The following is a 26,177-nucleotide window of genomic DNA, read 5'->3' as shown; positions in this document are numbered from 1 at the left end:
CACTTGTTAGCCAAACCTAGTAAAATTAAGTCAATATTTTTATAAAGGGTTATTATAGTGAGTACGTAGTGGCACTCCTTCATATACCTAAATTAAACTTAACGTACTTTGTGAATAGGCATAACAAAAATTATTACCCTCTCGTATAATCATATACAATTACAATTTAACTTTACTTTTCAAAAGAGTAACATCTGAATTCTATCTTAACATGTGTTCACTGAACACACGTTAGACGAATCCTTTTATAAATTGTTTATGACCTAGGATAGTAAAAGCAGTCATGATTTAGTATTAAAAATTCATAGTGAGAGTTTGTTTGGATGTTGTATTTTTTAAGTGTTTATCTAAAAATAGAGTGCGACTTACTATATTTTTTTTAATAAAAATATTGGTGCTCATCCAAAATGCATTTTGTTTGTCCAAAATACTCAAAGTATCCTCTATTGCCTAAAAAATTACCTTCATCCTCCCTTGTCACCCACCATCAACAACCTCCGCCATCCACCACCTTTGGTGGCCGATTTAATGTACTTTTATTTATTTATTTTTTAAAACTTGTGGTGTTTTCAGAGTGTTATTGCTAATAACGTTTTTAAACAAATTTTTTTTTTCTAAAATAGGCCAACAACAGGCCATCCAAACAGTTGTTAGTACAGAAAAATATCTTATGGTGACAATTTTCCTTTACAAGATATAAAAATTTTAATCAACCTTCCTTAGTATTTGCCTTCTACCAAACCTTGCTGATTATCCTTTGTCTAAAGGGTATTGTTTAAGGATATTTAACCTTGATGACCTATAAAATGCAAACTCCTGGTTTTATTACCAAAACTTCTGTGCTGGGAATTATGTGATTTTTCCAGAAAAACTATGTATACAAAAAGCTTTGGGGCGTCCGTTCTGTACATTATATGTTTATGTCAAAATAATGCAAGAACCAAACCCTTTCTTCAGGTCAATTATTGTTCTACGTGAACTGCATGCAGAATAAGATCTAATATTCAACAAAATAACCTATATCCTGCCTGTCGATTAAAAAAAAAAAAACGGAAAGAAAGACAAAATAATAAACGGCGAAAAGGGTAGCTGCTGCCTGTTTTTATGGTGTTCATTTTGTATTCAACATGCGACTTTCCTTTTCAATTTGAACGGGGAGAAAAGGGAAACAAATGTCAACTTTGGAGTCCTTGTATATCCTAGGATCTATGATATGATGTACTTTGATGTACACTCATCTGAACACTTTCTCTCTTTTCGAAGTTCCAAAAAAAAAAAAAAAAATTCTAGGATTAGTTATTTCATTTCATCACAAAGTAAGATACCACTGAAAGTATTGCAAAATTCAGGCACGAGCCATCTATCTCAATTACGTAGTATTAAAGATTTATGCTAGTTTTTACTTTTAACATAAGTTTTACTGTCAAAATTTCAAGATTTTGTAATTCTCAATATGTCTAATAAAATAAGCTTAAACTGCCTTTTTCTCTCCAAGTTATACAAGGAGATGGAAACTGGAGGATATAATCGTTCATCTAATTTGTGATGATGCAGTACACAGATTTCCATAATCAAGTGGTTGCAATGCTCTCGTCTCCTTTGCTTGTGACGAAATGGTACTGAATATGTGAATAAAGGGTTGAATAAGCCATCGCCTTGTAACCAAGAAACACCCATCCTTAATTGCTTAGTTAGATTAGTTTTGTGTAAAAAAAAACTTTTTTGCTTAGATTATTCTTTTGCATTTCCCAACTGATCTCAAGACACTGAAAGCTAGATGGTGACCATTAGACAACAATAAATATCTAGGACAGGCCACAATATCATTTATGACACACTTAATGAGTAAGTTCTATGATGATGAGATCACAAAAGTAGGAAAAAAAAAGTAAAACAAATTTACAACGCAAAAGAGAGACATAGAGACGATGATGTGATATATATTTTTGTTGGTTCCATGGAATATCAAGAAGGTAAAAATAGAGACTGAAAATTTCATACTCGATTAGTGATTTGAAATGGAGGGAACATAATCTAAGTGTCATTGAATAAGTGGAAGTGCCACTTTTCGTTATTCTCAATGCCCATCTAATCTCAACACTCTTTAAGTGCACAGGACAACTAATTGACAAGAAAGAGCAACAATATCTCAAACAATGGGATTACACTTTATGCTTAGTCTTTATTAGCATACTTGATTGCTTCGCAAAAGATTTTGAGTACTTTTTTACTTGAATTGCTCTTATAATGACATTGAAGCAGTGGATTTTAGGCCATCCACGATGCTCGATCTCCTTCAATTAATCACCCCTAAAAGGTAAAACAGAGCTTTAAGAAAATAAACGCATCAAATGCAAAGGTAAAGATAAATTAGTCCTTTTACTTAGCTTACATGGTTGAAATAGTACATTCTTTGTGATAATTTTTTTAAGAGAAGAAAAAGATTAAGGTGAAAAACTCCCGTCTTGCAGTCTAATTAACCTAGAAATAGAGCATGCAAAAATAAAAAGAGGAGAATTGTGGAAACACACCACATTGCTCGTGGGGAACATTGAAATTGAAAGACTTTAGGGCAGGGTCCATCTGAGATGACCTTAATACATCTATTAATCTGGACCATTAACACTTGCAGGAAACATAACCACATGGATATCATGTAAGTGTTGGTTATACCGCAACTAAACTTAATTATCTTCTGTCTTGTCAAATGTGAGTGATGACGATATAAACACATTAGCTTCACTTGACCTTGCTTACTATATATAGAAACTTTAAAAAAAAAAATCTAGAAACAATCATTAGCAGTTAAAACACTGCAATCTCTAGCTGTTAATCACATCTCATTGCTTAATTGTTTTTGTGGGCTTACCGTTACATCCTCACTTGGAATAGCAAGAACAGAATATATATGATGGGGATTGACTTTAAGAAGAAGGAAACATGCATTATAATAATAAGGGTCTTGGTTAAGACGACTTTCATCTACTCTCCTATCAAAAGCTTAGGAGGCCTTTAACTTAAGTACATCAATTACCAAAAGTTATGTCGTTGAAATACAACCTTTGTCTCCCAACTTTGCATAATTACAGTTTGCTTTTTTGCTTTGTAGTGGCAAATGATGCAGAACTTTCTTCTCTACATTTAAATGATAACCCTTTTACAAATTTTTGGGGGGTGTGCTTATGCCCCAAAATGACTGTTTGAGATTCTTAATGAGGGACGACTGTTGAGTCGAGTCTTGTCAATCAGTGCAATGCTATAAAATTCGTCAAGTTCTCATTGGGCCAGTGTGTCATGATGATAATTTTTTATTAGAGGAGGAGAGAGTTCGAGGGACATTATTAGAGACACTTAACATCTAATCCATTTCCTGTCAGTTCAATTAGAAGGATATCCTCTATAATTTCACTCTTCCATGTGTCTCAACCACCCCATCCATTGCTGTTTCTTTTCCATTCACTGTTTTTCTCTCTTTTTCTTTTTCCTTCCCCCCCCCCCCCCCCCCCCCCCCAAAATCCTTCTCCTTTATTTCAGTTCAAAGAAAAAAAAAAAAAAAGAAGAAAAACACTCCAAGTTAAATCTATCTCGCCAAAGCCCATTTGACATTCCATCATGTACAGTTCTTAATTAGAACCATTCTCCGAATTATGCAGGCTAAAGCAAGCTGTTCTTGGTTTCTACTTTCTAGAGTCTCGATCAACGAGGCCATCAACTGTTCACAACAATCCCAACATATGGTTGTTTGGGTGAATTGTCAGTGCTGTGTGTATCATAAGATCAATTTCTTTTTTAAAAATTTCTAAGAGTGTTTTTTTTATTTTGTTATAAAGATAATTACACATTTCAAGAATAGTTAGGAATATAGCCTTCCTTTGATCCTTTTAGTACTTCATCATAATATGATACAGGAATACATTTTGTATGCGTCTTGTGAGGTAAAATGATACGAGAACGCATTTTGTGTGCCGTAAAGTGATCAATTTTAATCACTACAGTTGAGAAGATATTCACAATAAAATTTCTCACAGACAGTTCAAATAAAACCCTAAACCTTACAAGAAAATTTCTTTTAACAAACATTATCTAGAAAAGTTAATTTTTTTGGATTAATCTTTTATACACTGGCAGCGTATATTCTGTCAATCTTGTTTTGGATGACTGACAATTACACAAAATTTAAATTTGAAATTTAATTTTTACACGTATGTCATAGATTCAACGTTAAAAAATCTGTACACTAATATATAAGATTTATTCTAATTTTTTTAGCGAGTTAAGAATTCTTTCTGGTTTCCAAAATTTCCGCCATTGTGAACTAGTAAATGTTTTTTGGGGCCTTAACCATTATGGGCCTTCTCCCCCATGGGGAAAAAAAAAAGAATCAAAAGAAAAGAAAAGCCTGTCTTGATTCTTGATCAAAGTGAAACGAGATGACAGGCTTCTTAAGCCAACGTGAACAAAGGTCCATGTTAATCACCAGAATCACCTTTTGTTCAAAGAAGAAGGCCCCTTGGGCTTTTCTGTGAGAGAACGTGCAGAGTCTGGCCTAGAAATTGAAGGCGGCCTCGTTTTATTTATTTAATCAAGTGACTCAAAAAGGAGAATGAATCAAATAGCACAAAGATCAGTGGTAGATATCATTATGCAATATTATCACAACAAGTTGTTGATTTTTTTCCCTGCACTGTACAAGAGTTCCATGAGGTGCAGATACATAACAGTTCGATCCAATTTATTACTTGGAAGCATATTGTTAATGGCAATACAACGTCCGATGCCTCACGTCCGATTAGTGTTTGAACGAGGATTGTCTCATGTTGATAAAGATAATGGCAAATTTCTCATATATCCTTGTGGTTAAGCAACTTTTAGGGTACCTTCCTTGTACTCTGAAATGTCTGCATGGACCTATTGTACTTTGTATTTAAGTGTAAAATAGATATCAACACACTTCACTAACTGAGATTTTATTGTACAAGTTTCAACGGCGTGACTGATTATTTGATGGATTAATCTTTTCTACACTATCAGCGTTAGATAAATGACAATTATGTAAACTTTGAATTTAAAATTCAATTTTTGCGCACATGTCATGAATCCAGTCAGTATATATAAGATTTACTCTTATTTTGATTCTAGTGATATGATGGAGTCCTAGTAACGATTTTCTTTGATATGATAAGGTTTGCAATCAATGAAAATGGCTCAAAATAGGTTACTAGAGAAGCGTTTGCAAACATTTTTACAGATTGCAAATGTTCATTTAGGGGCATTATTGAAAGAAAACTGTTATTAAGGCCTCGTATCACTAAACTGAATAAATAATCGTACTATCAGAGCGCATATAGTGAAATCTCCACCAATGGAGTATGCCCTCATCATCTATTTCCCACTAAAATTTAAAGCACAAGGGATGTAAATGGACATTTTTCAAATGTAAGGGGTATCTTAAAAAGCGTTTAACCACAGGAGGAGGGAGTGTATCTGATATTTGTTTGACAACAAAAGCTATAAAATAATAGACTACTTGTGTAGACTTTGGAGGGTTTTCACTTTAATAAACAACAAAATTTGCTAAATTACCTCCAGGCTAAAGCAAGGTTCGAAGAATAATCCAATTGAATAAAATTCACTATTCGGAAGATGATTTGTATTCATAGAGAAGTAGGAGGCACGTAATGGTTGAAAAGGCACCTAACAATTGAAGAAGCACTTTAACAATCTGATATAAAGAGATGTATTTGCTTAAAATAACTACCACTTAATTTCAAAATTAAAAGTGAATTCAGTTTTGAAGTTAATTAAGTAGCCACTGAATTTTTAAGCCCAAGAAAGGAGCATCGTGATACTGTGGGTCAGTTTGTGATATTGTTGATTGTAATTTATTTGTCCATTGCTCCGACCACTGTAGATTTCCGGTAATCATCCAAGAAGAAAGGTACGGTACAAATAGAGGTGTCAACGGGTCGGGCTTGGGATCTGAAATCGACCTGAATCTGATAAATTTTCACGGATTTGGGTTGAAAAATAATTCCGATACCCGGATTCGGATCCGTACCCATTTACTCTAACAAAAAATGGGTTAGATACGGAATACAGGATTTCGACCTGTATCCGACTCGGACCTGAATAATATATTAATAATTATAAAATATAAATATTTCTAAATATATGCTTTTACAGTACTAAATTAATAGTTTAGTAATGACTTTGTAGATTGATTTGTGATTAATTTTGGATTGACTAATGCGAGTTATTTGTGATTTAGTTAAATAATTTGATTTGTTTAAATTTGGAGATTGGTTTCGTAATTAGTTTTGGATTTAATTTTAAAATGTTTAAGTTTGGATATTTTCTTTTCGAGGTAGATCTGGGTCCAACCCAGACCCGTCGAACCCAATTCCAGGCTTCTAAGGTCAAGACCCGTCCGATATACGGGTTGAGTCTGACTCTCTTAATATAAACTGGGTTCAGGTCTGGAATTTGTAATTTCGACCCGAACTTAACCCATTGACATCTCTAGATACAAAGTTGCAACACATCAAAGTCAACGTAAAAATTGGGTTGAATTCATTAGTCACCCAATAAATTGTGAAGCCCAAGAACGGCAATGTAGCAGCCAAGGCTACAACACCCTGGTCCGTGATTGAATAATAAAATTCTTCAGCTAACAAGATGAATGAATAATAAAAGCTGTAATATCTGGATATTAATAAGCTTACATATATTTACAGAGATATATTAAACTGTTACATAGGCTGATTGTTTCACAGCACCACACAAGGAAAAAGGGGACAAACATTCTAAATTAAAACAAGAAACAAAAAATCATAGGATGTATGTATTTTCACAACTGTCAGTAAATAGGATAAATAATAAAGAATCTACAAAATTAATAAAATATTAAAAAGTCCAACTCTGCTATGCATATAATTTAAAGGCCAACTTTTGCACTAAATAAACTCAATGTTCACTCGTTTCATTGAATTAAATAAGCCAACAATCAGCAGCACATGCTGAACAGACAAAGTTAATTAGCTACAAAAGGGCTCACAAAACTTGAAGTCATTAAAGATTCCATTGATTAAAAATAAGATTGATATAAATGTTGTATGTCCAACCAAGGACATAAACCAACTACACATGCAGTTAACAACAAAAGTCGTAAACTACAATTGAAACTGAACGAGTAGTTTATATAGCTCCGCGTGAATGATCCAGCGGTAGCAGCTTTCACCGGTGACCATTAGATCCCAAGTTTGAGTCATGCTTTGCTGGATTCTTCCGCGCACTTATCGTGCTTGGGTCGGGTTATGGCGTCGGGCTCGGGCCGCAGGGGATTAGTCGGCCCCATAAGGATTGACCCGGATACCCCTGTGTCGACAAAAAAAAAAAAGAAGAGTAGTTTATATATATATAGATGAAACCTTTTACTGAATAAATAAATCAACCAACCAATATGCTATGCTCCAAATGAAAAAACTTTAAATAATCAAGCATTTCATAGATTAAAAATAACAGTTAAGTACAGAAAGGTCCAAGAAAACATCACATTAATTTTTGGCGTTTCAATATGGGAATCACTTCCTCACCTAGGGTACGTTGTTACATATGTCAAATGCGGCAACCATGAAATATCATTTTTATTTTTTTAAATTATGTGTCACGATGTTTTGGATAAAATTTTTTTATTTATGTCCCAGTTGCCGCGAGGAAATTTTTTTTCCCCCTAATTTCAACTTTGGATGTGGCAAAGATTATTTTTTTAGAAAAAAAAAAAATTTGCCGCAGTCGCGGTATTTAATCACTCACATTGTGAATGAAAACAAACAAACAAACAAAATTATGTGTACTTGATCATTTTAAATTGTTGATACCAATTCCCAATATCGAGAAGGAATTAAGAACGCCTTTGAGTAAAAGCACATATATATTATTCGTTACTTTCAATGATGTTGCGCTACAGTGTACGATCCGAAATAAATTGGTATCTTTACCAGCGCCAAGCTGTTTTCTAGTAAAAAGTTAAGGTGCAATATAGCAATATTTGGTAACTTTAGCATACGAATTGTCCATAAAAAAGAACAATATTTGGGTAGCAATTATTTGGCCAAAAATAATTTACTTGCATCACAAACATATTTTTCAACACACTTTTTTTTTAATCTTTTTAATCATCTTTTTATTTCATATACACTACATTACAAATACATATAATTGGGTGTGTATTGTAAATACATCTTGTGACAGTTTTCATTCCAAATAATATTTTAAATAATATCCCATCCAAACACATATAATTGGGTGTGTATTAGAAATGATTGAATACAAAACCAAAGTTGCAAACTAGCACTTAGTTTCACAGAAATTAATGACACAAGAAGTCAACATTTCTGGTCCAGCCATGTTTGGATTATGATTTGGTGCAGAAAATTTTTATATTTTTCATAAACATATTTTTCAATCACCTTTTTAACTCACATACATCAAATCGTTACAATATATTTTTTACAAAAACTTTTAAAAATAGCAATTCAAACAGGAAGTCGGGCCACTACATAACAATTGGTCTTTGACTTGATATTGCCAATTGATCAAATAAGGATCCTACAATCTAATTTGGAGAGCATATGAATTTAATGAACTCTAGATTCTTATCTGGAGCATCTAATAGTTGGTTTGCCTTTTTTGGTCCATGCATCAATAATAACAATGGCCGAGCAAGAGCAGTTTCTAAGCAACCATGCAGCGCATGCATGACGAGAAAAATTGCCAGGAGAAACTACTTTTTTGGCTTTTATTTTCTTTTGACCATACCTTACAATCGCAATCATATCTAGGATGCTTTCTCCACTTGTTCTTCATTTTGGGGAACATTATGTGTTAGTCTCTCCAATTAGATGCTTATTCTGTTTCCTATCTCTGTGATGAGATACCTTTTGAAAAAAAATATAGCAAAATAGCATGCCCTTCAAAAAAAGACTTTTATCCACAGAATGTTATGAAACGAAATGGCCGCCTGATTCCCTAGTGAAGTATTTTGCAAAGGTAAAAAAAAAAAGAAAAGAAAAGAAAAGAAAAACCTACATAGTAACCATAGAGGCAAAAAATCTCGACAGCTACTAAACTATTGGTTGAATCAAGTTTTGGCTATCAAAAAAATTTTCATCAGAAGTTGGCAATTAAATTAACTAACTAGTACACCCATGATCAATGATTTATGCTCTTAATCTATGAAATAAGTAGAACACGTGAAATAGTTTTGCTCTTAATCGCGAAAGTGATTGACAAAACTGCCCCTGCACATTGCCACGTGTTCTACTTATTTCATAAATTAAGAGTATTAATCAACGCAATGATCATGAGCGTACCAATTAGTTAGTTTAATAGTCAATTTGTGATGAAAAAATATTTAATGATTAAAATTTGATCCAACCAATAGTTCAGTCACCATTGATATTTTTTGCCCTAACCTAGTTATGTTGGATGGCGATGTTTGTAGGTAACTTTGTAATAGTAGGGGTAGTGGTAGGTAGAGGAGAACAATAGTAGGTAGAGGAAAACTAAATAGCAAAAACTTTGGGTGATTAGTTGATGACAGATTTCTTGGCGGAGGATGGCTGGAAACAGGGGCGGAGCCAGAAAAAAAATCTTAGTGGGGGCAAAAATAACACTAAAATTTTTTATCTACTCTTTTTCTAATTTTTTAAATAAAAAAAAAGTCTCATGCATAAAATCACCGTTTCACAAGTTAAAATATTTATCAAATAACCCATTTATTAGTTATTATATTAACTAATCAATTTTCAAATTTCTTTAAAACAGTAATAGTCTCATGCTCTAGAAATATATTTGCAAACAAATTTAAAATAATAATAATAATAAGTAATTGTTTAGAACCTGATTTTGATGGTCTCCTAAAGTTGGTGAAAAGAGTTGCAAAATGTGGCGGATCCAAGTTCTAGAAAATCAATTGATTCTGGTGCAATATCTAAATAGGATGAAGTGATAAAAAAAAGAGTAACAAGCTTTGGTTGTGGAAAAAAAAATGGCTCTCCTAGGTATGTTGGGGAGTGGGGACAACCGAGAGCCAGATGAGAAAAGGGAAATTGGGGAGTGGGGACAAATGAAGTAAATGATAGTTGGACGAAGTGATAAAAAGAAAAAGTAGTTAGCTTGAGTGTGGAAGAAGAGGAGCCGATTGTGAAGGAAAATAGGGAACCACAGGAGTAAAGGGAACTTAGGGAGTGGAGACCAAAAGGAATGACTGATATAATTGGTACTTAGGCCTGTTGGTGGGAAAATAGGAACTAGAGGAGGAAAGTGAATGATATAAATTTTGTGACCCATTTTTCACATTTTTTCTAAAAAAAATTTTGGAGGCACCTTTAAAATTATATCAAAATTATAGTTGTATTATAGGAATTTAAGGAAGACAGTGGGCCGTGCCCCCACTTTAAATCTGCCCCTGGCTGGAAATAAACTTGAAGTGAAACTGATTGATATTCACGGGCTTGCCAGAACTGTTCACAAACGTCTAAAGAAACTATAGCCCGTACACCTTAAAAAAAAAAAAGTAAAAGAAGAAGAAGAAGAAGAACGGAATCTTCACCTAAAACTTGGGTACTAAATGACAGGATGCATTGTGTATTCTCCAATTTGTGTTTTGTCAATTTCCAAGCTGGGTAGTAACTTAGACCAACTATATATATCACCCTTTTCTTTCCACTTTACTCATCCCAATCAAAAAGTAGAGAAGATTAGGACAAAGAGAAGGGATTGAATCGATTGAGAATGGCGAAGCAAATTCAAGCCTTCTTGCTCATTTGCTTGATCCTGATAATAGCCGTGGCCGTGGTTGATGGCAATACTGCCCAAGGCGGCCAAGAAGAATCAGTTGATGAGTGGTTCCATAAGCTGGGCAGGGCAAAAGAGAAGGTGACAAAATTTCATTTTTACTTCCACGACACGGTTGGTGGAAAGAGCCCAACAGCAGTAAGGGTGGCCAGCGCCAACACGACTTTCACGTCATCGCCGACATATTTCGGCCTGGTTGTGATGTTCGATGACCCATTGACGGCCGGTCCTGAGATTACTTCAACGGTGTTGGGTAAAGCCCAAGGCTTTTATGCCTCCACTGACCAAAACGAACTCGGACTGGCTATGTACGTGAATTACCACTTCACGACCGGAGAGCATAAGGGAAGCACTCTGACCCTCGTCGGAAGAAATGCCGTCGACCAGAAAACTAGGGAAATGTCCATCGTTGGCGGCACTGGTGTTTTCCGGTTGGCACGGGGAATTGCTACTGCAAAAACTTATTTTCAAAATTCTGCCAACTTTGATGCTATTGTTGAGTACAACCTTGTGGTTGTACATTATTGATATTCATGTCTTTGGGAAATTTCTTTTTTTTTTTTTTCCTTCCCTTTTGTCTCTTTTAGTTCTATGTTGGTCCTATGTTAAGTGATGAACTTCTCTTTTGAACCCTTTTTCCTGAGTTTGTGAAGTGATTAATCCTTGTTTGAATTGAGAATACAAGAGATTTTCAAGTGAAGGCTGTGGTGTACAAGTTTGCTAATTAGGTTGTTTTCCTTAATTTAAGAGATGAATGTGACAAAAGAGAAGACAAATTAGTCAAACAACTTTTGCGTTTTGCATTGTCGTTTTTTATTTTCTTTCTTTTTTAATCCTCGTTTTACAAAAACATAATAGACAATTTCTCTGTGTTTTCAGAGAGAAAGCCATGCTGTGCAATTTCTGTTATATTGTTTGCCTTAATTTAAGAGATGAATGACAAGAAAAGACGCATTAGCCAAACAACCATTTTATTTATTTATTCATTTTTTTGGTGTTTTGGTAAAAGTATAGGAAAGCAAAAGGGAAACACTTTTCTAGCATGAATCACATGGACATATTTCTCCATGCATTTCTTTTTTTTATTATTATTGAAAATATTTCTCCATGCATTAAGCCAAGCAAAGGTAGCTGAAAAAGGATTTTTGAATTTGACCCATGCAAATAAAAAAAGATAACCAAGGTCCCACTTCTCAAAGCAGATGTTGTAGTTTTTCGGACATGGGGCACAAACGGTTGCAGGTGCAACAGTTTGTGCCGGTTTGTGCATTTTCCAACAGTGCGTAACATTTTTTGCACATCGCGTAACTTTCTTTACACATGGAATAACTTTAGAACAATTTTTTGTGGGCCCCACACATAGCGTGAAAATCGAGTTACATGCTGTAATTTGAGCCGCACAAATTTTTGAGACCACATCGTGGCCGTGAACCTTTATGGCCGTGAACCTTTAGGAACGATTGTTTTTGACAACCGTTCCTGCCCCATTTCCTAGTTTTTCCCCTAACAAGCAGAAAACAAAATTGCAAAGTCTGACGTTGAAATGTAAGGACAACATGACGCATCAAAAAATCCGAAGAACCAAGAAGGATGGGAGGCGGAGAAAATGATCTTGTTAAGCATATAACTAATCTTACTCTCCAAGAAAGAAGAAGGAGAAGGAGAAGAAGAAAGAAAGGAGAGGAAGAAGAGGAGGAGATAAAAACTTTAAGACCAAGCACGCAAATATGCATGTGCAACATATTTGGATTTACAAAATCATAAAGGGTGTGTTTGGATGGAGGGATTTGGGTGGATTTGATTTCAAATCCTCTTCCTAAATCCGTCACTGTTGAGATATGTCAATTTTTCCTACAGATTTTATCAGATTATGTTTGATATCAAAATAATTTAGTTATTAGAAAAATAAGGATATTTGTTAACCAAAAATCATGTTGGTTTGTTAACAAATATTTGAGCTAAGATTTGCTAGTAGACGAAGATTATATTTTGTTGAGATTTTTAGGATAATTGTTAGTTGAATATTTTGCTAGTTTGTTTCATGTAATCACTATAAATAGTGAGTTGATGAATGTAGAATACAAACTCATTTTCCACCTTCAATACAAGTCTCTTATAAGTTTTTTTTGCAACATTAAAGTGTTGTTTCTTAGTTTATACCCCCAAAAAACCAACACTCACGTTGTTTGGATAACTAAGAATGAATTTGGATTTGAAATCCATCAATCCTTCAAGTATTAAAAATTGGGAGTATCTGAAATTTGCCCAAAACATATCAATTGAAATCCATTGGTTACCACGGAGACTTTAATTATAGGTTGGAGGTCAAGGGTTCAACCTTACCTTCCACCATATAATTGCCACTTAATTGTGGTTGCCATTTTAAATGGCTTTCTCTGATAGGGTTTCCCGTCGGCTCCCCCTTCCCTAGATTAGGATAGCTTAAGTTATACAAGTGTTATCATTGAAAAAAAAAAGAAAGAAATCTATCTCTTCACGTCTCTTTGTTCTCTAGTCTATAAACTGTTTCTGTCCTGGTTCGAAGAAAAGAAAATGATCAACACTATAACCGGGGCCAGCTTAGGGCTGCAAACGAATCGAGTCACTCACGAGCTGCTCGAGTCAAGCTCGAGTCGCGCTCGAACTCGAGCTCAAAATATTAAGCTCGTTAATTTGCGAGCCGACTCGCGAGTTCGAGTATATATATATAATATTTTTTATTTTTTTATTTTAAGTGTATATATATTTTTATTTTCTTATTTTAATAGTAAAATTACATATATATCCTTAATATTTTATTATTTATTAAGAAAAAAATATTATTTTATTTATTTTTTAAAAAATAAAATAATTTTTTTAATTTTTTTCGAGCTCAAACTTTAAAATTGCCGACTCGTCGAGTTCGAGTTCGAGTTTGAGTTTGATAAAATTTAGTCGAGACTCGGCTCGATTAGTCCAAATCTCGACTCGACTCGACTCGTTTACAGCCCTAGGCCAGCTATTCTGTTCCATATGAGTGTCATTGTTGTGGCATCGCCTGTGCTAGCCTACTGCTGCTTCCGTGGCGGCATGGGTTGCTCCTGCTAGTTCTCTTTAAAGTTTCTTTTTTTGTTTTGTTTTTTCCCCTAAAAAATTTGTGAAAAAAGAAAAGATAGAATAGAAAGGAATAAGAAAAAAGACGGGGCATAAAAAGATTGTGAAAGGGCTGTTGGCATGGAAGCAAGTATGCGATTGTGAAAGCTCAAAGCTTCGATTTAGGGTTTTGAGGATCACATGCCTGAGTATGAACCAAAAAACTACAATTTTATGTTAGCCCCTTAACTTTTAAGTATTTTGATTTCTACCCCAATTGTCTTATTAATTTAGAAATCCTTTGCCTTGCATAAATTCTTATCCAAACAAGTTATTTATATATAGTTAATGTGGATTTCAAATACAGTCATTTCAAATATATTGCAACATATTCATCATAAAATTCAAATCCATCAATCCAAACGGAAGCTAAAAGTTTTTCTCCTGTGTTTTTTGTGGGATCACTTTTTAACTTTTAGGTGAATGAACCAATACGCTTTAGTACTTGTATTAGAAAACTATTTATGGCAAAATTGTGGAAAAAGAGGGCATATCTCAAAGTTTAGAGGGTACAATTAATGTTTTCATTTGCAAAAATTCATCAACCTTAGTGCTTTTCTTTTCTGTAGTGGATTTGTATTGGGAAATACAAAGTAACAATGCTCTTAGTTGAAATGATGACTCGTTATTCCATTAGAAGGGGGCAAAAAAGTCCGATCATGCCGCCCATATGGTTCAGCAAGTACTTCACCTAATCTTTGCTATGATCCTTATTTCATAGAGTAAGAAGAACATTTGATCCCCGAGTGTATCAAATGAAATCTTTGAAGTTTTTGACACTAAATATCAAATGAAATATGGCCAGCTAAAATGCTATGCATGTGTAGTTTTTTGACACAGAGAAACTCAACCATTTCTATTTTAATTTGATAAGGTGTAAGTAGATATGTTAATGGATTGGATGTTACACAAATCTTGCCAAAACTCAAACCCTGTAAGAGAGTTATGAATTTGGCTAGGGCTTGATTTCTATGATTCATGTACGATATACCATGCCTCACATGCATTATCACGTTTCTTATTATATCGCTATAGCCTTTGTGTGTAGGCCAAATTCAGTATTACAGTTCCAAACAGGATAACTAAATTATTAATATAGTGGATGAACTAAATTAATCATGAAGAAAAATATTAATTCTTAAGAGGGGATACCACCATAATCGCCTACCATTTGTTGTAATATTAGTTTCCCCACTCCCTACCAAATGAAGTAACGACAAGATCACACCACCAACTGCCAACTTGGTTGACGATTTATAAAAACATTGAGGGAATTGAACAGCAAGCACGAGCTGGCAACTATACTTTAAGAAAATGAAAATGTCAATTTAGGAAGAAAAGAGGAGCATCCAGCACCCAGATATGAAATGTATGAAAATTTTAGTATGTGAATCTCAATTAAGCCCTCCCAGATATAAAATTATAGCAGTTAGGCCCTTAAAGAAATTACTTTTTATTTGTTCAACTTCACTCTCCAAATTAGTGTAATACTGCTTAAGCCTCTGGTATCATGGATACTTTGATGTGTTTACTGTGCTTGAGCCCTCTAAGACCATTGTCAAAGTCTTTTCCATTTGGCTAACAAATTTGTCTGTTATACAACATCATTCTCCAAAATCCGCATAAGTTCATTTTAAAAAGACCAAAAAAAAAAAAAATCATGACTAAGATGGTTGCATGTTTTGGAGGTTGAATTTAGAGCAAACCTTAATTCAACTAATTTAGAATTTGAAAAATACATAAATTTACAAAATCAACTTAGACTTCAATTCGTTGTATGATCAAAAGCCATTAGGCAGTTGGTGCCGAAGAGATTCGTTGTCAATTAATTAGTTGTAAACTAAGTAGGGCTAATTACTTAAAATATTGGCCAAAAAAAAAAAAGAAAAGTCGGGCATTTAGGGTTTTGATAGGAGTGTGGTATCAATCTATTGGTGCCGGCTGACATAGCCCGGCACACCTGACACAAAAAAATTTTTTTTTTCAAATGTTTTCTTTGACTGGCTGCCGGGCTGACAGAACCCGGCAGCCCACTTGCAAAAAGTAAAAAAAAAAAAAAAAAAGCCTAACTCATATTCATAAGTCGATAAAAAAGGGCAAGTTTGGCATGTGAAGAAATTTACCAGCTAAAACAAGCCATCCATTTTCAGCTAAGCGGCTAATTATCATTTATGATTTATCACTCCCTGACTGCCTTCTTCTGCTTCTGCTTGCTGCCTCCTCAGTTCTGACTTATCCCGTGCAGATACACCAGAGCCTCACAATCATTTTGCTTTGCTACAAAATATAACACTAAGTATATAGTAGTAGTAATTAATATACTTAGAAATATTACATTATAATTAAGTTCTTAATATATAGCCAGAAGGGAAAAAAATAAGAAAGAAAAAGAGAGCACTTAATTAGATAGCCAAAAAGTTCAGTCCGACATGTTATTTCAGATGAATGTTTCAGTTGAATTAGGGTTAGGGGTGAAATTCATGAAATTTTCTTTGAGTAAACCGATTTCAATCTCCTGCCCACTATTATGCAGTATAAATTAGAATCACATGAGTCCCATGAAGAAGTCTTTGCCAAAGTTAGTCGTAAAAAGAGGGTAATTTGATCACATTAATCTTGAATCTATAAGAACCATGAACGGAATAATGAAACATATCATGAAGCTTATCTACCGTACAAGCAATTCAATTATTGGTGTATATATATATATATCACTTGCAAATTACAAATCAACTTCAAGCTATCTAGGAAATGAAAAGCCAGCGGGAAATAAATGGTACCAACTACCATTAACATGTACAAGTTAAACGATGTACAAACGCAATAATATATACATGCACACACAGAGTCTATGCCTATATTACACACACAAAAAAATTTTTGCTATTAAAGAATTAATTCTGCTCAGGTCCATCAAAATACACTACCGTATTAGTTGTTGTATTTCACTCTGCAAATTAGCATGATACCACTTAGAAAGAACCAAAAACCTATCTAACATAATTGCATGCTTATGAGGTGGACATTATAGATAACATTATTAAACTTGAATGATCTGAAACTATCCAAAGTTAACTCACACTTCAACTTGCAATATTGAAAGCTACACAGCATACAACTGTTCAGGAAACGTGGAACAAATTTGTCGACTTCCTATATTCCGACCGTTAATCCAGAAGCAATGATTCTCGTCTCCAAGTAAAATATACATCAAATGTTCAGACCATCTCGCTATGGTAATAGAGAGGAAAAGAAAAATTGGATATGGAGGGGGAGAAAACCCATAGTGGCATAGTCTATGGAGCGCTTCCATATATAAAGTCGAAAGCTAGTAGAAATCCAAAATCAGTTAAAATGGAGAATTCAGAAAAAACCCAACTGAAATCATCATTGTCACCATTAGCCTATGGAAATGTGAAAGAAGGAAAGCAGCCGGACCATTTCTCCTATGCCATGCAGCTGATCACCTCAGCATCACTCAGCATGGTTTTATACACCGCAGTCAAGCTAAAGTTGTTTGAAATAATAGCCAAAGCCGGCCCAGGAGCAAAACTGTCACCTTCAAAAATCGCATCCGTGTTGCTCAAGACCAAAAATCCTGATGCATCTTCCATGCTTGACAGGATGCTTCAGTTGTTGAGTAGCCACTCGCTGCTCAGTTGCGACGTTGTCGAGGTTGCAGACGGCGGTGCTGGTGGCAAAAATGATGTTGGATATGAAAGAGTTTACGGGTTGTCTCCAGTCGGCGAATATTTTGTACCCGATGAGGAGGGAAACTCACTTGCGCCGACCCTGGAGCTTGTTCAAGATAAAGTCCTGATGGACTGCTGGTAAGACCTAAATGCTTGGTAGTGTTTCTGTAAATAAATTTTAGTTTTTTTTTTCCAATGAGTATTCCCAGGTCTGTTGGTTCTGGATTTTGGAGTATTGAATGCGGAATCTTTCAGTAAATTGATCGCATACTTAGATGAGACAAAGTAGTAGTACTATTAAAACCTGATATCTTTAAACCATAACAAGCCTGATAGGATTCGAGCTTCTAAAATCATCCGTCCCAATTGCATGATAGGATGTAAACTGTAACACAAGTATTATAAACACTGATACAACAATATGAAAAACAAATTGTGATTGATGCCTGTAGGAGCCCCTCTTCCCCTGAATAAACAAGGCTCCATAAAACGTTTCAGGTAAGCTTGTTTTGGAGTTTGGACATTTCGAAAACACGTTTTCCCCAAACAAGATTTTGAAACACCTTTGATATATCACCTTACACGCCCATCCAGAAGTGATACATTAATGTTTTTGCAAAAAACTCCTGTCTATTAATCACACCATCCAAAAGGAGGCTAACTCCCTCCATTCCATATCTCCAATCTTCTTTCTGAAGTCTATACGTGTGGACTGTGGACTGTGGTGGTTGAGTTGAGTCAGATATCCTCACTCCTCAGACTGTTAAACATCTAAATGTGTTATTAATCTTTTGGAAAGGAACACCAAACAGGTAGAACATTTGTTGCAGGATAAGTAACCTAGATTCATCAGACCCATATATTACAGTTAGACTTGTGCTAAAGATTACACATATTGAAGGAAGAAAAATTTGTTTACCGTTTAAGGTATGTGAAGTGTTGGGATAGACTCGCAAGAAAGTATAATATTTTGAATGAGACAGAAGGAGTAACAAGCTGCATCAATAAACTTTTCTAGCAAAATCCAATCTGATATGTGAAAATTCATACGGTTGCAATTTGTTGGTTCCTCACATTCAGCTTTCATTCTAGGTATGAACTGGGGAATGCTGTGCTTGAAGGAGGAATTCCATTCAGTAGAGTCCATGGTACACATGTATTTGACTATTGTAGCAGGGATCCCAGGTTTACTGATCTATTCAATAAGGGCATGGTTGGTCCTACAGTTATAACAATGAAAGAACTGCTTCATCAATATAAAGGTTTTGAGAACCTTCAGACATTAGTTGATGTTGGTGGTGGGCTTGGAATGTCCCTCCACAAGATTGTGTCAAAGTACCCTTCTATAAGGGGGATCAATTTTGACCTGCCAAATGTCATTGAAAATGCGCCATAGGTGAATCACCAATAATTTTTCAAGAAAGTTGGTAGGTGAGATTAAGCTGCGTTGTCACTCAGCAAAACAGCTCATAAGAAATTGAGCGATAGTATACTTTTGGTCACTAAACAATTTTTAGTTTCAAATTATGCACCCAACTGACAGAAGTGGTATATTAATAGTTATTCCATCAAAATTTGCGGTCAAATTTATTATTTTTTATTAGTATAATGGGGTATTTGTGTCAATTCATTTAACGTTCATTCTACGATTTACATATACATATAGAAGAATGAGGAAAAAAATATTGCGGAACCAATTGAAATAAAAGGTTGATAAAAAGAACAAGGCAAAGCACAAAAAAAAAATATATATATATATATATATATGTGGTGAGTGATACAATGCATTTTTCATGAATTAACATAAATAATCCTAAAACAATCGGAAAAACAGGGCAACAACAAAGTGGTACTTTGTTTAATACCTGATTTGATTTTCCTTTTTCAAAAATAAAATGCCTGAACTCCATCTTAACACTTAATTTGATTTATTATTGGAAATTCAAAAGGAAGAGTTGGGGCAACAACAAAATGGCACTAAAATTCAATTCAAGAAACAATGAGTTTCTTGATGCCTTCCTTCATAGCAGTGTTGGTTGTGCTGTATCCACCATCAACTACAAGGTTTAGCCCACTAACATACTTGGATTCATCACAGGCAAGGTACAATGCAGCTTCTGCAATATCATCCGCCTCGAAGGTGGTCTCTTTCAAGTTGGCAATACCACACATGAATTCCTCTGCTTCCTTCTTCTCCTTCATTCCCATAGTATTCAGCAGCGCCGGAGTGGCGACCGTAAATGGAGAAATACAGTTCACTCTGATCCCATACTGCCCCAACTCGACGCACAAGTTCTTGGTCAGCCCTATCACCGCATGCTTAGACGCAGTATAAGCATGCGAGGCATCGCCAGATGTGACCGAACAAATACTAGAAGTAAAAAGAATGCTTCCTCTCTTGGCAGGGACCATTGCCTAGAAGCATGTTTGGCACATAGAAATGCGCCAAACACATTAACGTCAATGACTTTTCTAAAGTTGTCATAATCAGCTCCACCCATGATTGATGGATCAGCATTTCCTGCAATCCCCGCATTACCGAACATTATATCAAGCTTTCCATGTTTGGAAATCGCGGTGTCCACCACGTTTTTGACATCAGATTCATTTGTTACATCGCAGTGGAGATAAGAAAAGGATTCTATGGAATCGATTTCTTTGCATATGGAGTCGCCAAGATCATCTTGGACATCAGCAATGATGACCTTAGCACCATGCTTGGCAAACAGCCTCGCAGTGCATTCGCCAATACCACTTGCACCGCCCGTAATCACAGCAACTTTGCCTTCTAACCTGTTGAAACAGGAATATTAGCTAGATATTCGTGACTTCTATGGCAACAGAATTGGTCTACTGCTCAAATGTTCAGGGAAAAGCTTACAACATAGTCTTTAATGATGATATATTCGACATATTCATTTTTACTTACCTCTTCATAATTGGAGAAGCGAAAGAACTGCCACTAGACATCCACCAAGTACTTTCAGAGGAGACTCATTCATCTTGATCAAAATGTGTTTATAAAATCGAAGGTCCTAACCCAAAGGGACTAATTAAATAAATATTTGTCCTGTTTGATCGGGAATTAGGCTAAAACTAATTAAATGAATATGCAGTTAATAAATAGTAATATTTTTCATTTTTTTCTTATAAAAACTAATAAATCGGTGAACCAACATATTGGCCTGGTTGAACCCAAAAAAAAACCGAAATCACACAATCAACTTGCCAGAGTTTAAAAAGCATCGGTTTAAACCATCCTCTTGTATTGTTCTAACTTTCGGTTAGTACCAATTTATCCAATATTAGTGCAAGTGGCTGACGTAAAACAAAAAAAAAAAAAAAAAAAAGTTCTAAGTAAGGGACCACGGGCAGGAACAGTTGCAACTGGCGGTTTTGTGTATTTTACATATCGCATAACTTTATTTGTGCACGACATAACTTTGTTTTTATAACGTGTAACTTTATAACAAAATTATATGAGTTTCACACACGTTATGAAAATTGAGATACAAAATGTAATTTGAATTATATAATCTTTTATAATCAAATTCTGATCATGAACTATGCAGGGACAGTCCTTTTAATGACCGTCTCTGCCCCTTGTTCCTAAGTAAGATAGCAGGCTTTCATGCGCTGAATTAATCATTTTGGGTTAGCTTATTTGGTAAATTGAGTCCGTCTCGATGTATACAACAGTAACGTGGAGAATAGAGACAACTTGTCCCTTGACTATGATTAGACTAGTAAGGGCAGGTATATGCCTGCAACCTGCTACAATTTGATAATCCTTTGCTAGTCCCGAGAGAATATTGTGAAGAAATAAAAAAAAAGTGCCCCTCTTGGTGAGCTCAATTGTTTGGTGAAAGGGATAAAAAAATTGTATTCAGTTTCCAGTGTTTTGTACTAATGACCAGAAAAAATTTCATATTCCATGTGAGAATAGCAGGGTGCAGTTCCAAACACAAAAATATGATTCTAATTGAAAAACATTTCATTATTCACCTTATCCATACTCAGTCTATAGTAGTAGATATAGAGTATGCATAAAGCAAGAGTAAGGCGTTTTTCTGTTGGTAACTTTTACGGGTTTTTTTTTTTTTTGTTTTTTGTTTTTTACGTTGATAACTTTAACATTACTCTGTAAAGTTTTATTTTTGGTCTCACTAAGTGTTTTATTTTAGTAAAAATCGTACCAAAGAATTAACTATAAGTGGCAAAATGAATATATGATTGATAAATGGATCTAATGGATAGTGGATTAGATTGATCCAATCCAAATATAACCGTTTAATAAATAGATATAAATGGATAGGATTCAAATGGATAATGCAAAACCATAATCTATCCATTTAACCATTTACTAGTCCTATAACTAGTAGTGTCTGTGCATTGTACTTTTGTGTCTTTTTATTTTTGTATGTGTTTTTCTTTTCTGGGTCTCTTACATTCTGTTTTTGTGCACTATTTTTTTAGTCATTTTCTTAATATTCCAATAATGCTTGGCAATTTGAAAATTTTTTTCACACCTCATTTCTACCGTATTTTATTCCTATTAATTAAATTAAGAATTCATGAAAATTGATTAGAATGTATTACTAAAAAGAATGTTATGAAAATTTTCTAATTCTCAAAACTCATAATTTATCCCAACCTTCTACCAATTAGATTAAGAAATTATTGTGATTGTTCTCATTTCTATGGTGTAAAAGATTTATTAGTAAAAATTCTACCCTCCATTAAATTCAAACCTGGTACAACTTTTAACAGTAATGGTACAAGTTAACAATGCTCATGGTATTAGTTATTAATGTATTAGGAGTGTGGATTAGATTGTAAGGGTCTAGATTTAGCCATCTATAATCCCCTCTCTAGATACCAAGACAAACAATAGAAACCACTGTTCCAAAATAAAATAATAATAAAAACAAATGAAAAATTAGGTTTATATTGTACGATAATATACTCTCTTCTTAATTCCTGAAAATGTGCCATCAACCGGCAATTTCTATGAGAGCATATGAAAGAGAGAAGGAAAACATAGCAAGAAGGCGTAAAGACTAAGATAATTTTTAAAATAATGCATTAATAATTAGACTAAGATAAAATTTTACTAAAATGGAAACGGACCAGGGGGAAATCTGAAAAGGAACAGCAAGTGGTCCCATAAGGTTCGGTTTTCACTTGACTGAAATATAACATTTGCATCTATTTTTGTAACAAGTGGATATATATGGGTGATATGAATAATCTATTTAAATTTATCAACATAAGTGGATTTAGATGAATTATCCATTTAAACTCGGTAAGTTTATTGCAGTCATCCAAATCCTGGTTTGCGTGGGATGGATAAGCGAATATGAATCCATTTTGCCGTTTCTAGAGTTAGGGTGCGTTTGATAAAACTTAAGTCTGAAAAATTAAAGTGTAAAATCTAAAATATCAAGTTTGAATCCATTAAATTATTGAATTGTTGAGTATTAAATCTGATACATTTGAGTGTATATCACATTCAGTGATAAGTAAATATTTTTATCACTTAATTTTGGAAACAAGTTTTGTCTAAAAAATTTAATACCACTTAATTAATTCAAATATTCAATTTTTTGTTATCAAACGGTTTGAATATGTTAAGATCTGAATCTATTAAATTTAAATGATGAATTAGGTTATCAAACAGGACCTTAGCCATCAACTATCATATTAACTTCTATCAGCTTTCATCTTTTCTTATGATCAATATTTTGTTTCAAGTTCATACCGTGGCAGGGAAATAGGACCAGCGGGAGCCATCGCCTCCTCCCTCTTGAAAAATGTCCGCTTAATATGGTATAGAATGTCTAAAATATTTGATATAATCGCAAGTTTGCCTCCTCTAACTGTTGTCAACATATTTACCTTGGATTGCCGACAGTAAAGGAAAAAAAGTGTGAGAAAGAAATAGACGAATAGGATTGCAGAGATCGTGGACAGAAGATAAAACAAGATAGGGAGTGATTCTTCAAATTACGTGGCTGGTAGTGGCAAGCGCTCTCTGGGCAGAGGAGAATGGTGCAAACGCATTTTGCCAGCTACCGCTCAGAGAAAATTATGCATGAATCTTCATCCAAACTTTGGGTACCAGATGACAGGATCCCTTGTGTACTCTCTACATGTAATATGTGCCCCTCCTTGTTGAGTTGGCAATTTGGAACAACTATATATAGAGAAACCTCTTTCCCTAATTCAAACCCTCCAGACGAACAAATATTATCACCTCTTTGCATGTAGAGGGAGATCAAAGTAATAAAGAAAAGCAGAGGGTTACTAGACAGAAGAAATGGCAAAGCAAATTGCTCATGCTGTCATGCATTGCTTCCTCCTCCTCCTTCTGACAGGCGTAGCCGTGGCAACAGCTCGTGGCATTGCACAAGGCCCCGAAGCAGTTGATGAGTGGTTCAGTAAGCTGGGCGGGGCAAAAAAGAAGGTGACAAAGCTCCATTTCTATATCCATGACTCGGTTAGTGGGAGAAACCCAACGGCGGTCACCGTGGCCCGAGCCAACACGACTTCGACATCCCCCACACTGTTCGGACTAGTTAACGTAGCTGATGACCCCCTCACAGTTGGTCCTGAGCCGAATTCGACGATAGTGGGTCGAGCCCAAGGCATTTATTCCTGCGCTGACCTGAGCGAAATAGGACTAATCATGTACATGAATTTCTGCTTCACAGCGGGAGAGTACAAAGGAAGCACTCTGAACATGCTCGGAAGAGACGTTGAATTGTATAACGTCGACGAATTCTCCATCGTTGGCGGCACCGGGGTTTTCCGATTGGCGCGCGGACTTGTGATGGGTGTCAAACCACCAAAAATAAAATTTATATTAGACTTACTACCAAAACTGAATGAATATAGTGGTGAGTAAGGTCGTCTCCTCAGGGAACAGGTAGGCAAATCACACAGGAAAATGGGGGGGGGGGGTTTTTTAGCAGTAGTACCAACTAATTAAAAAAGAATAAAAACTGAAATTTAAAGTTGAGTAAAATAGCAGGAACCAAATTACACAAATAACAATTAATCAAAACAACCTAGTCAAGGAATTAATCTTGGCACCGAAGCACACAACTGATCACAGATACACGGGACAATTCATATACTCACGAATAAACTGGTTATAGTGGTCAAGCGACGCGCCTAACCACCAATCTTTCCTTAATTTTATGGTAGTCAAGAGACGCTCATAAACTACCCTCTTGTGACTAGACAACCCCAGAAACGCTCACAGGATTTAATGTAGCCACAACATTAGGAATTAGAAAGACCCAATTCTAGATGACAAACACACATGCGGATTTATTTATGTTAGATTAATTATCCCCACGATCCAAATTAGACCGCTTGCGAGGCGGTGAAGTTGTCTCGTTTGCCACTAATCAAGATGTTTAAAGGCTACGTGCCAACATCTTAATTGGCTATCAATTATTTAGACAATCGAATAACAGGCCTAATTATCCAATAAATCTAAACAATAATAACTCGGGAAAAAATAGAGAATAATCAAATACCCATGAACATATAAATTAAAAATAAAACAATTAAAATGATTTCACAGTTATGGTGCTCCAATCCTTGATTTATTCCTCAACTAGATAAAAGAACTAGCCTTGCCACATAATCATGAAGTAATTTGGAGTTTTCATGGAGTTTTTGTTGATTGAAAAAGTAGTAAAAGGTATCGGCCGCCACTCACTACTTGCGTTCCAGAGGAAAAAGAGAAAAAAAAAAAAAACAAAGAGACAAGTCCAAGATAGAAGATAATCCCCCCAGTCTATTGCTGTCTTCTTTTTATTGTTTGCGCCGCCGCTTCCTTTTTGCTAGCCGAAATAATAGGTGGGTTTTTTCAAACAATTTGCTTCCTGTATTCCCCCGTTGGATTGTTACCAAAAGTTTTCTTCGAATTCTATTTCCTCTGCTACTTAAAGGTCTTCGCGGCACTTGTTTTCCAATTCTAATTGGTTTCCAATTCTCCTGTGTTTACCAAAAGGATTCATTTTTCTTACTTTCTTAGTTGTTTGTTGTCAAAAGACTTCTTGTTTTTAAGGTTTCCTGATCTCACGCATGGTAAAAAGGTATCTTCCAATCAGAATGGTTGTTCCAGGGCTTGGGCCCGCGATCCAGCTTTTTCACGCAACTCTGTGTTGTCTGATGTGGGCACGCCTTAGAAGCAAGAGTCTTCTGGATTTTGTCTCTCTTTTGTCACTTTTAACACTAATTGCCTGTAATTAACACAAATACTAATTATGAGTAGAAATCCAATACTTTGCATACTAAACTGCCAAAATTAAGACCAAATAACCACAAATAAAATGCATAATTATATCCCTATCAAATTCCCCCACACCAAAACAATGCTTGTCCTCAAGCATTTCAAACTTTAAATACACAATCAAGCGAGCAAACATTTTGCAGCAGTTGAATTCAAAACAATGGCTATTAATCAAAGCAACTATTGCT

At 35.0% G+C, this 26,177-nt stretch overlaps 3 protein-coding genes and 1 pseudogene across 3 annotated transcripts; 3 read left to right on the top strand and 1 right to left on the bottom strand.

The window, feature by feature from the left end:
- Positions 1–10,732: 10,732 nt before the first annotated feature.
- On the top strand, positions 10,733–11,557 carry LOC113723771 (dirigent protein 22-like). Its single transcript, XM_027246747.2, has one exon. It carries the CDS (start codon positions 10,795–10,797, stop codon positions 11,383–11,385), a length of 591 nt encoding a protein of 196 aa, XP_027102548.1. The 5' UTR covers positions 10,733–10,794; the 3' UTR covers positions 11,386–11,557.
- Positions 11,558–17,182: 5,625 nt separating this feature from the next.
- LOC113723736 (cathecol O-methyltransferase 1-like) lies at positions 17,183–19,255 on the top strand. Its single transcript, XM_027246710.2, has 2 exons — positions 17,183–17,819; positions 18,774–19,255. Exons 1-2 carry the CDS (start codon positions 17,254–17,256, stop codon positions 19,075–19,077), a joined length of 870 nt encoding a protein of 289 aa, XP_027102511.1. The 5' UTR covers positions 17,183–17,253; the 3' UTR covers positions 19,078–19,255.
- A 297-nt stretch (positions 19,256–19,552) lies between these two features.
- On the bottom strand, positions 19,553–20,482 carry LOC113723735 (short chain aldehyde dehydrogenase 1-like; annotated as a pseudogene).
- Positions 20,483–24,000: 3,518 nt separating this feature from the next.
- On the top strand, positions 24,001–24,588 carry LOC113724669 (dirigent protein 23-like). The gene has a single exon (XM_027247549.1). The coding sequence runs from the start codon at positions 24,001–24,003 to the stop codon at positions 24,586–24,588; it is 588 nt and encodes a 195-aa protein (XP_027103350.1).
- The last annotated feature ends 1,589 nt before the right edge of the window (positions 24,589–26,177 follow it).

This window comes from Coffea arabica, chromosome 2c (assembly GCF_036785885.1).
Source record: "Coffea arabica cultivar ET-39 chromosome 2c, Coffea Arabica ET-39 HiFi, whole genome shotgun sequence".
Lineage (NCBI taxonomy): Eukaryota > Viridiplantae > Streptophyta > Magnoliopsida > Gentianales > Rubiaceae > Coffea > Coffea arabica.
This window is presented reverse-complemented; position numbering and strand designations above follow the sequence as displayed.

Bases quoted from the DNA above. Each gene is read 5' to 3' on its own strand.
- LOC113723771 (XM_027246747.2), top strand. From the start codon at position 10,795: ATGGCGAAGCAAATTCAAGCCTTCTTGCTCATTTGCTTGATCCTGATA.
- LOC113724669 (XM_027247549.1), top strand. From the start codon at position 24,001: ATGGCAAAGCAAATTGCTCATGCTGTCATGCATTGCTTCCTCCTCCTC.
- LOC113723736 (XM_027246710.2), top strand. From the start codon at position 17,254: ATGGAGGGGGAGAAAACCCATAGTGGCATAGTCTATGGAGCGCTTCCA. The intron at 17,820-18,773 runs GTAAGACCTAAA...CTTTCATTCTAG, and splicing joins AAAGTCCTGATGGACTGCTG to GTATGAACTGGGGAATGCTG.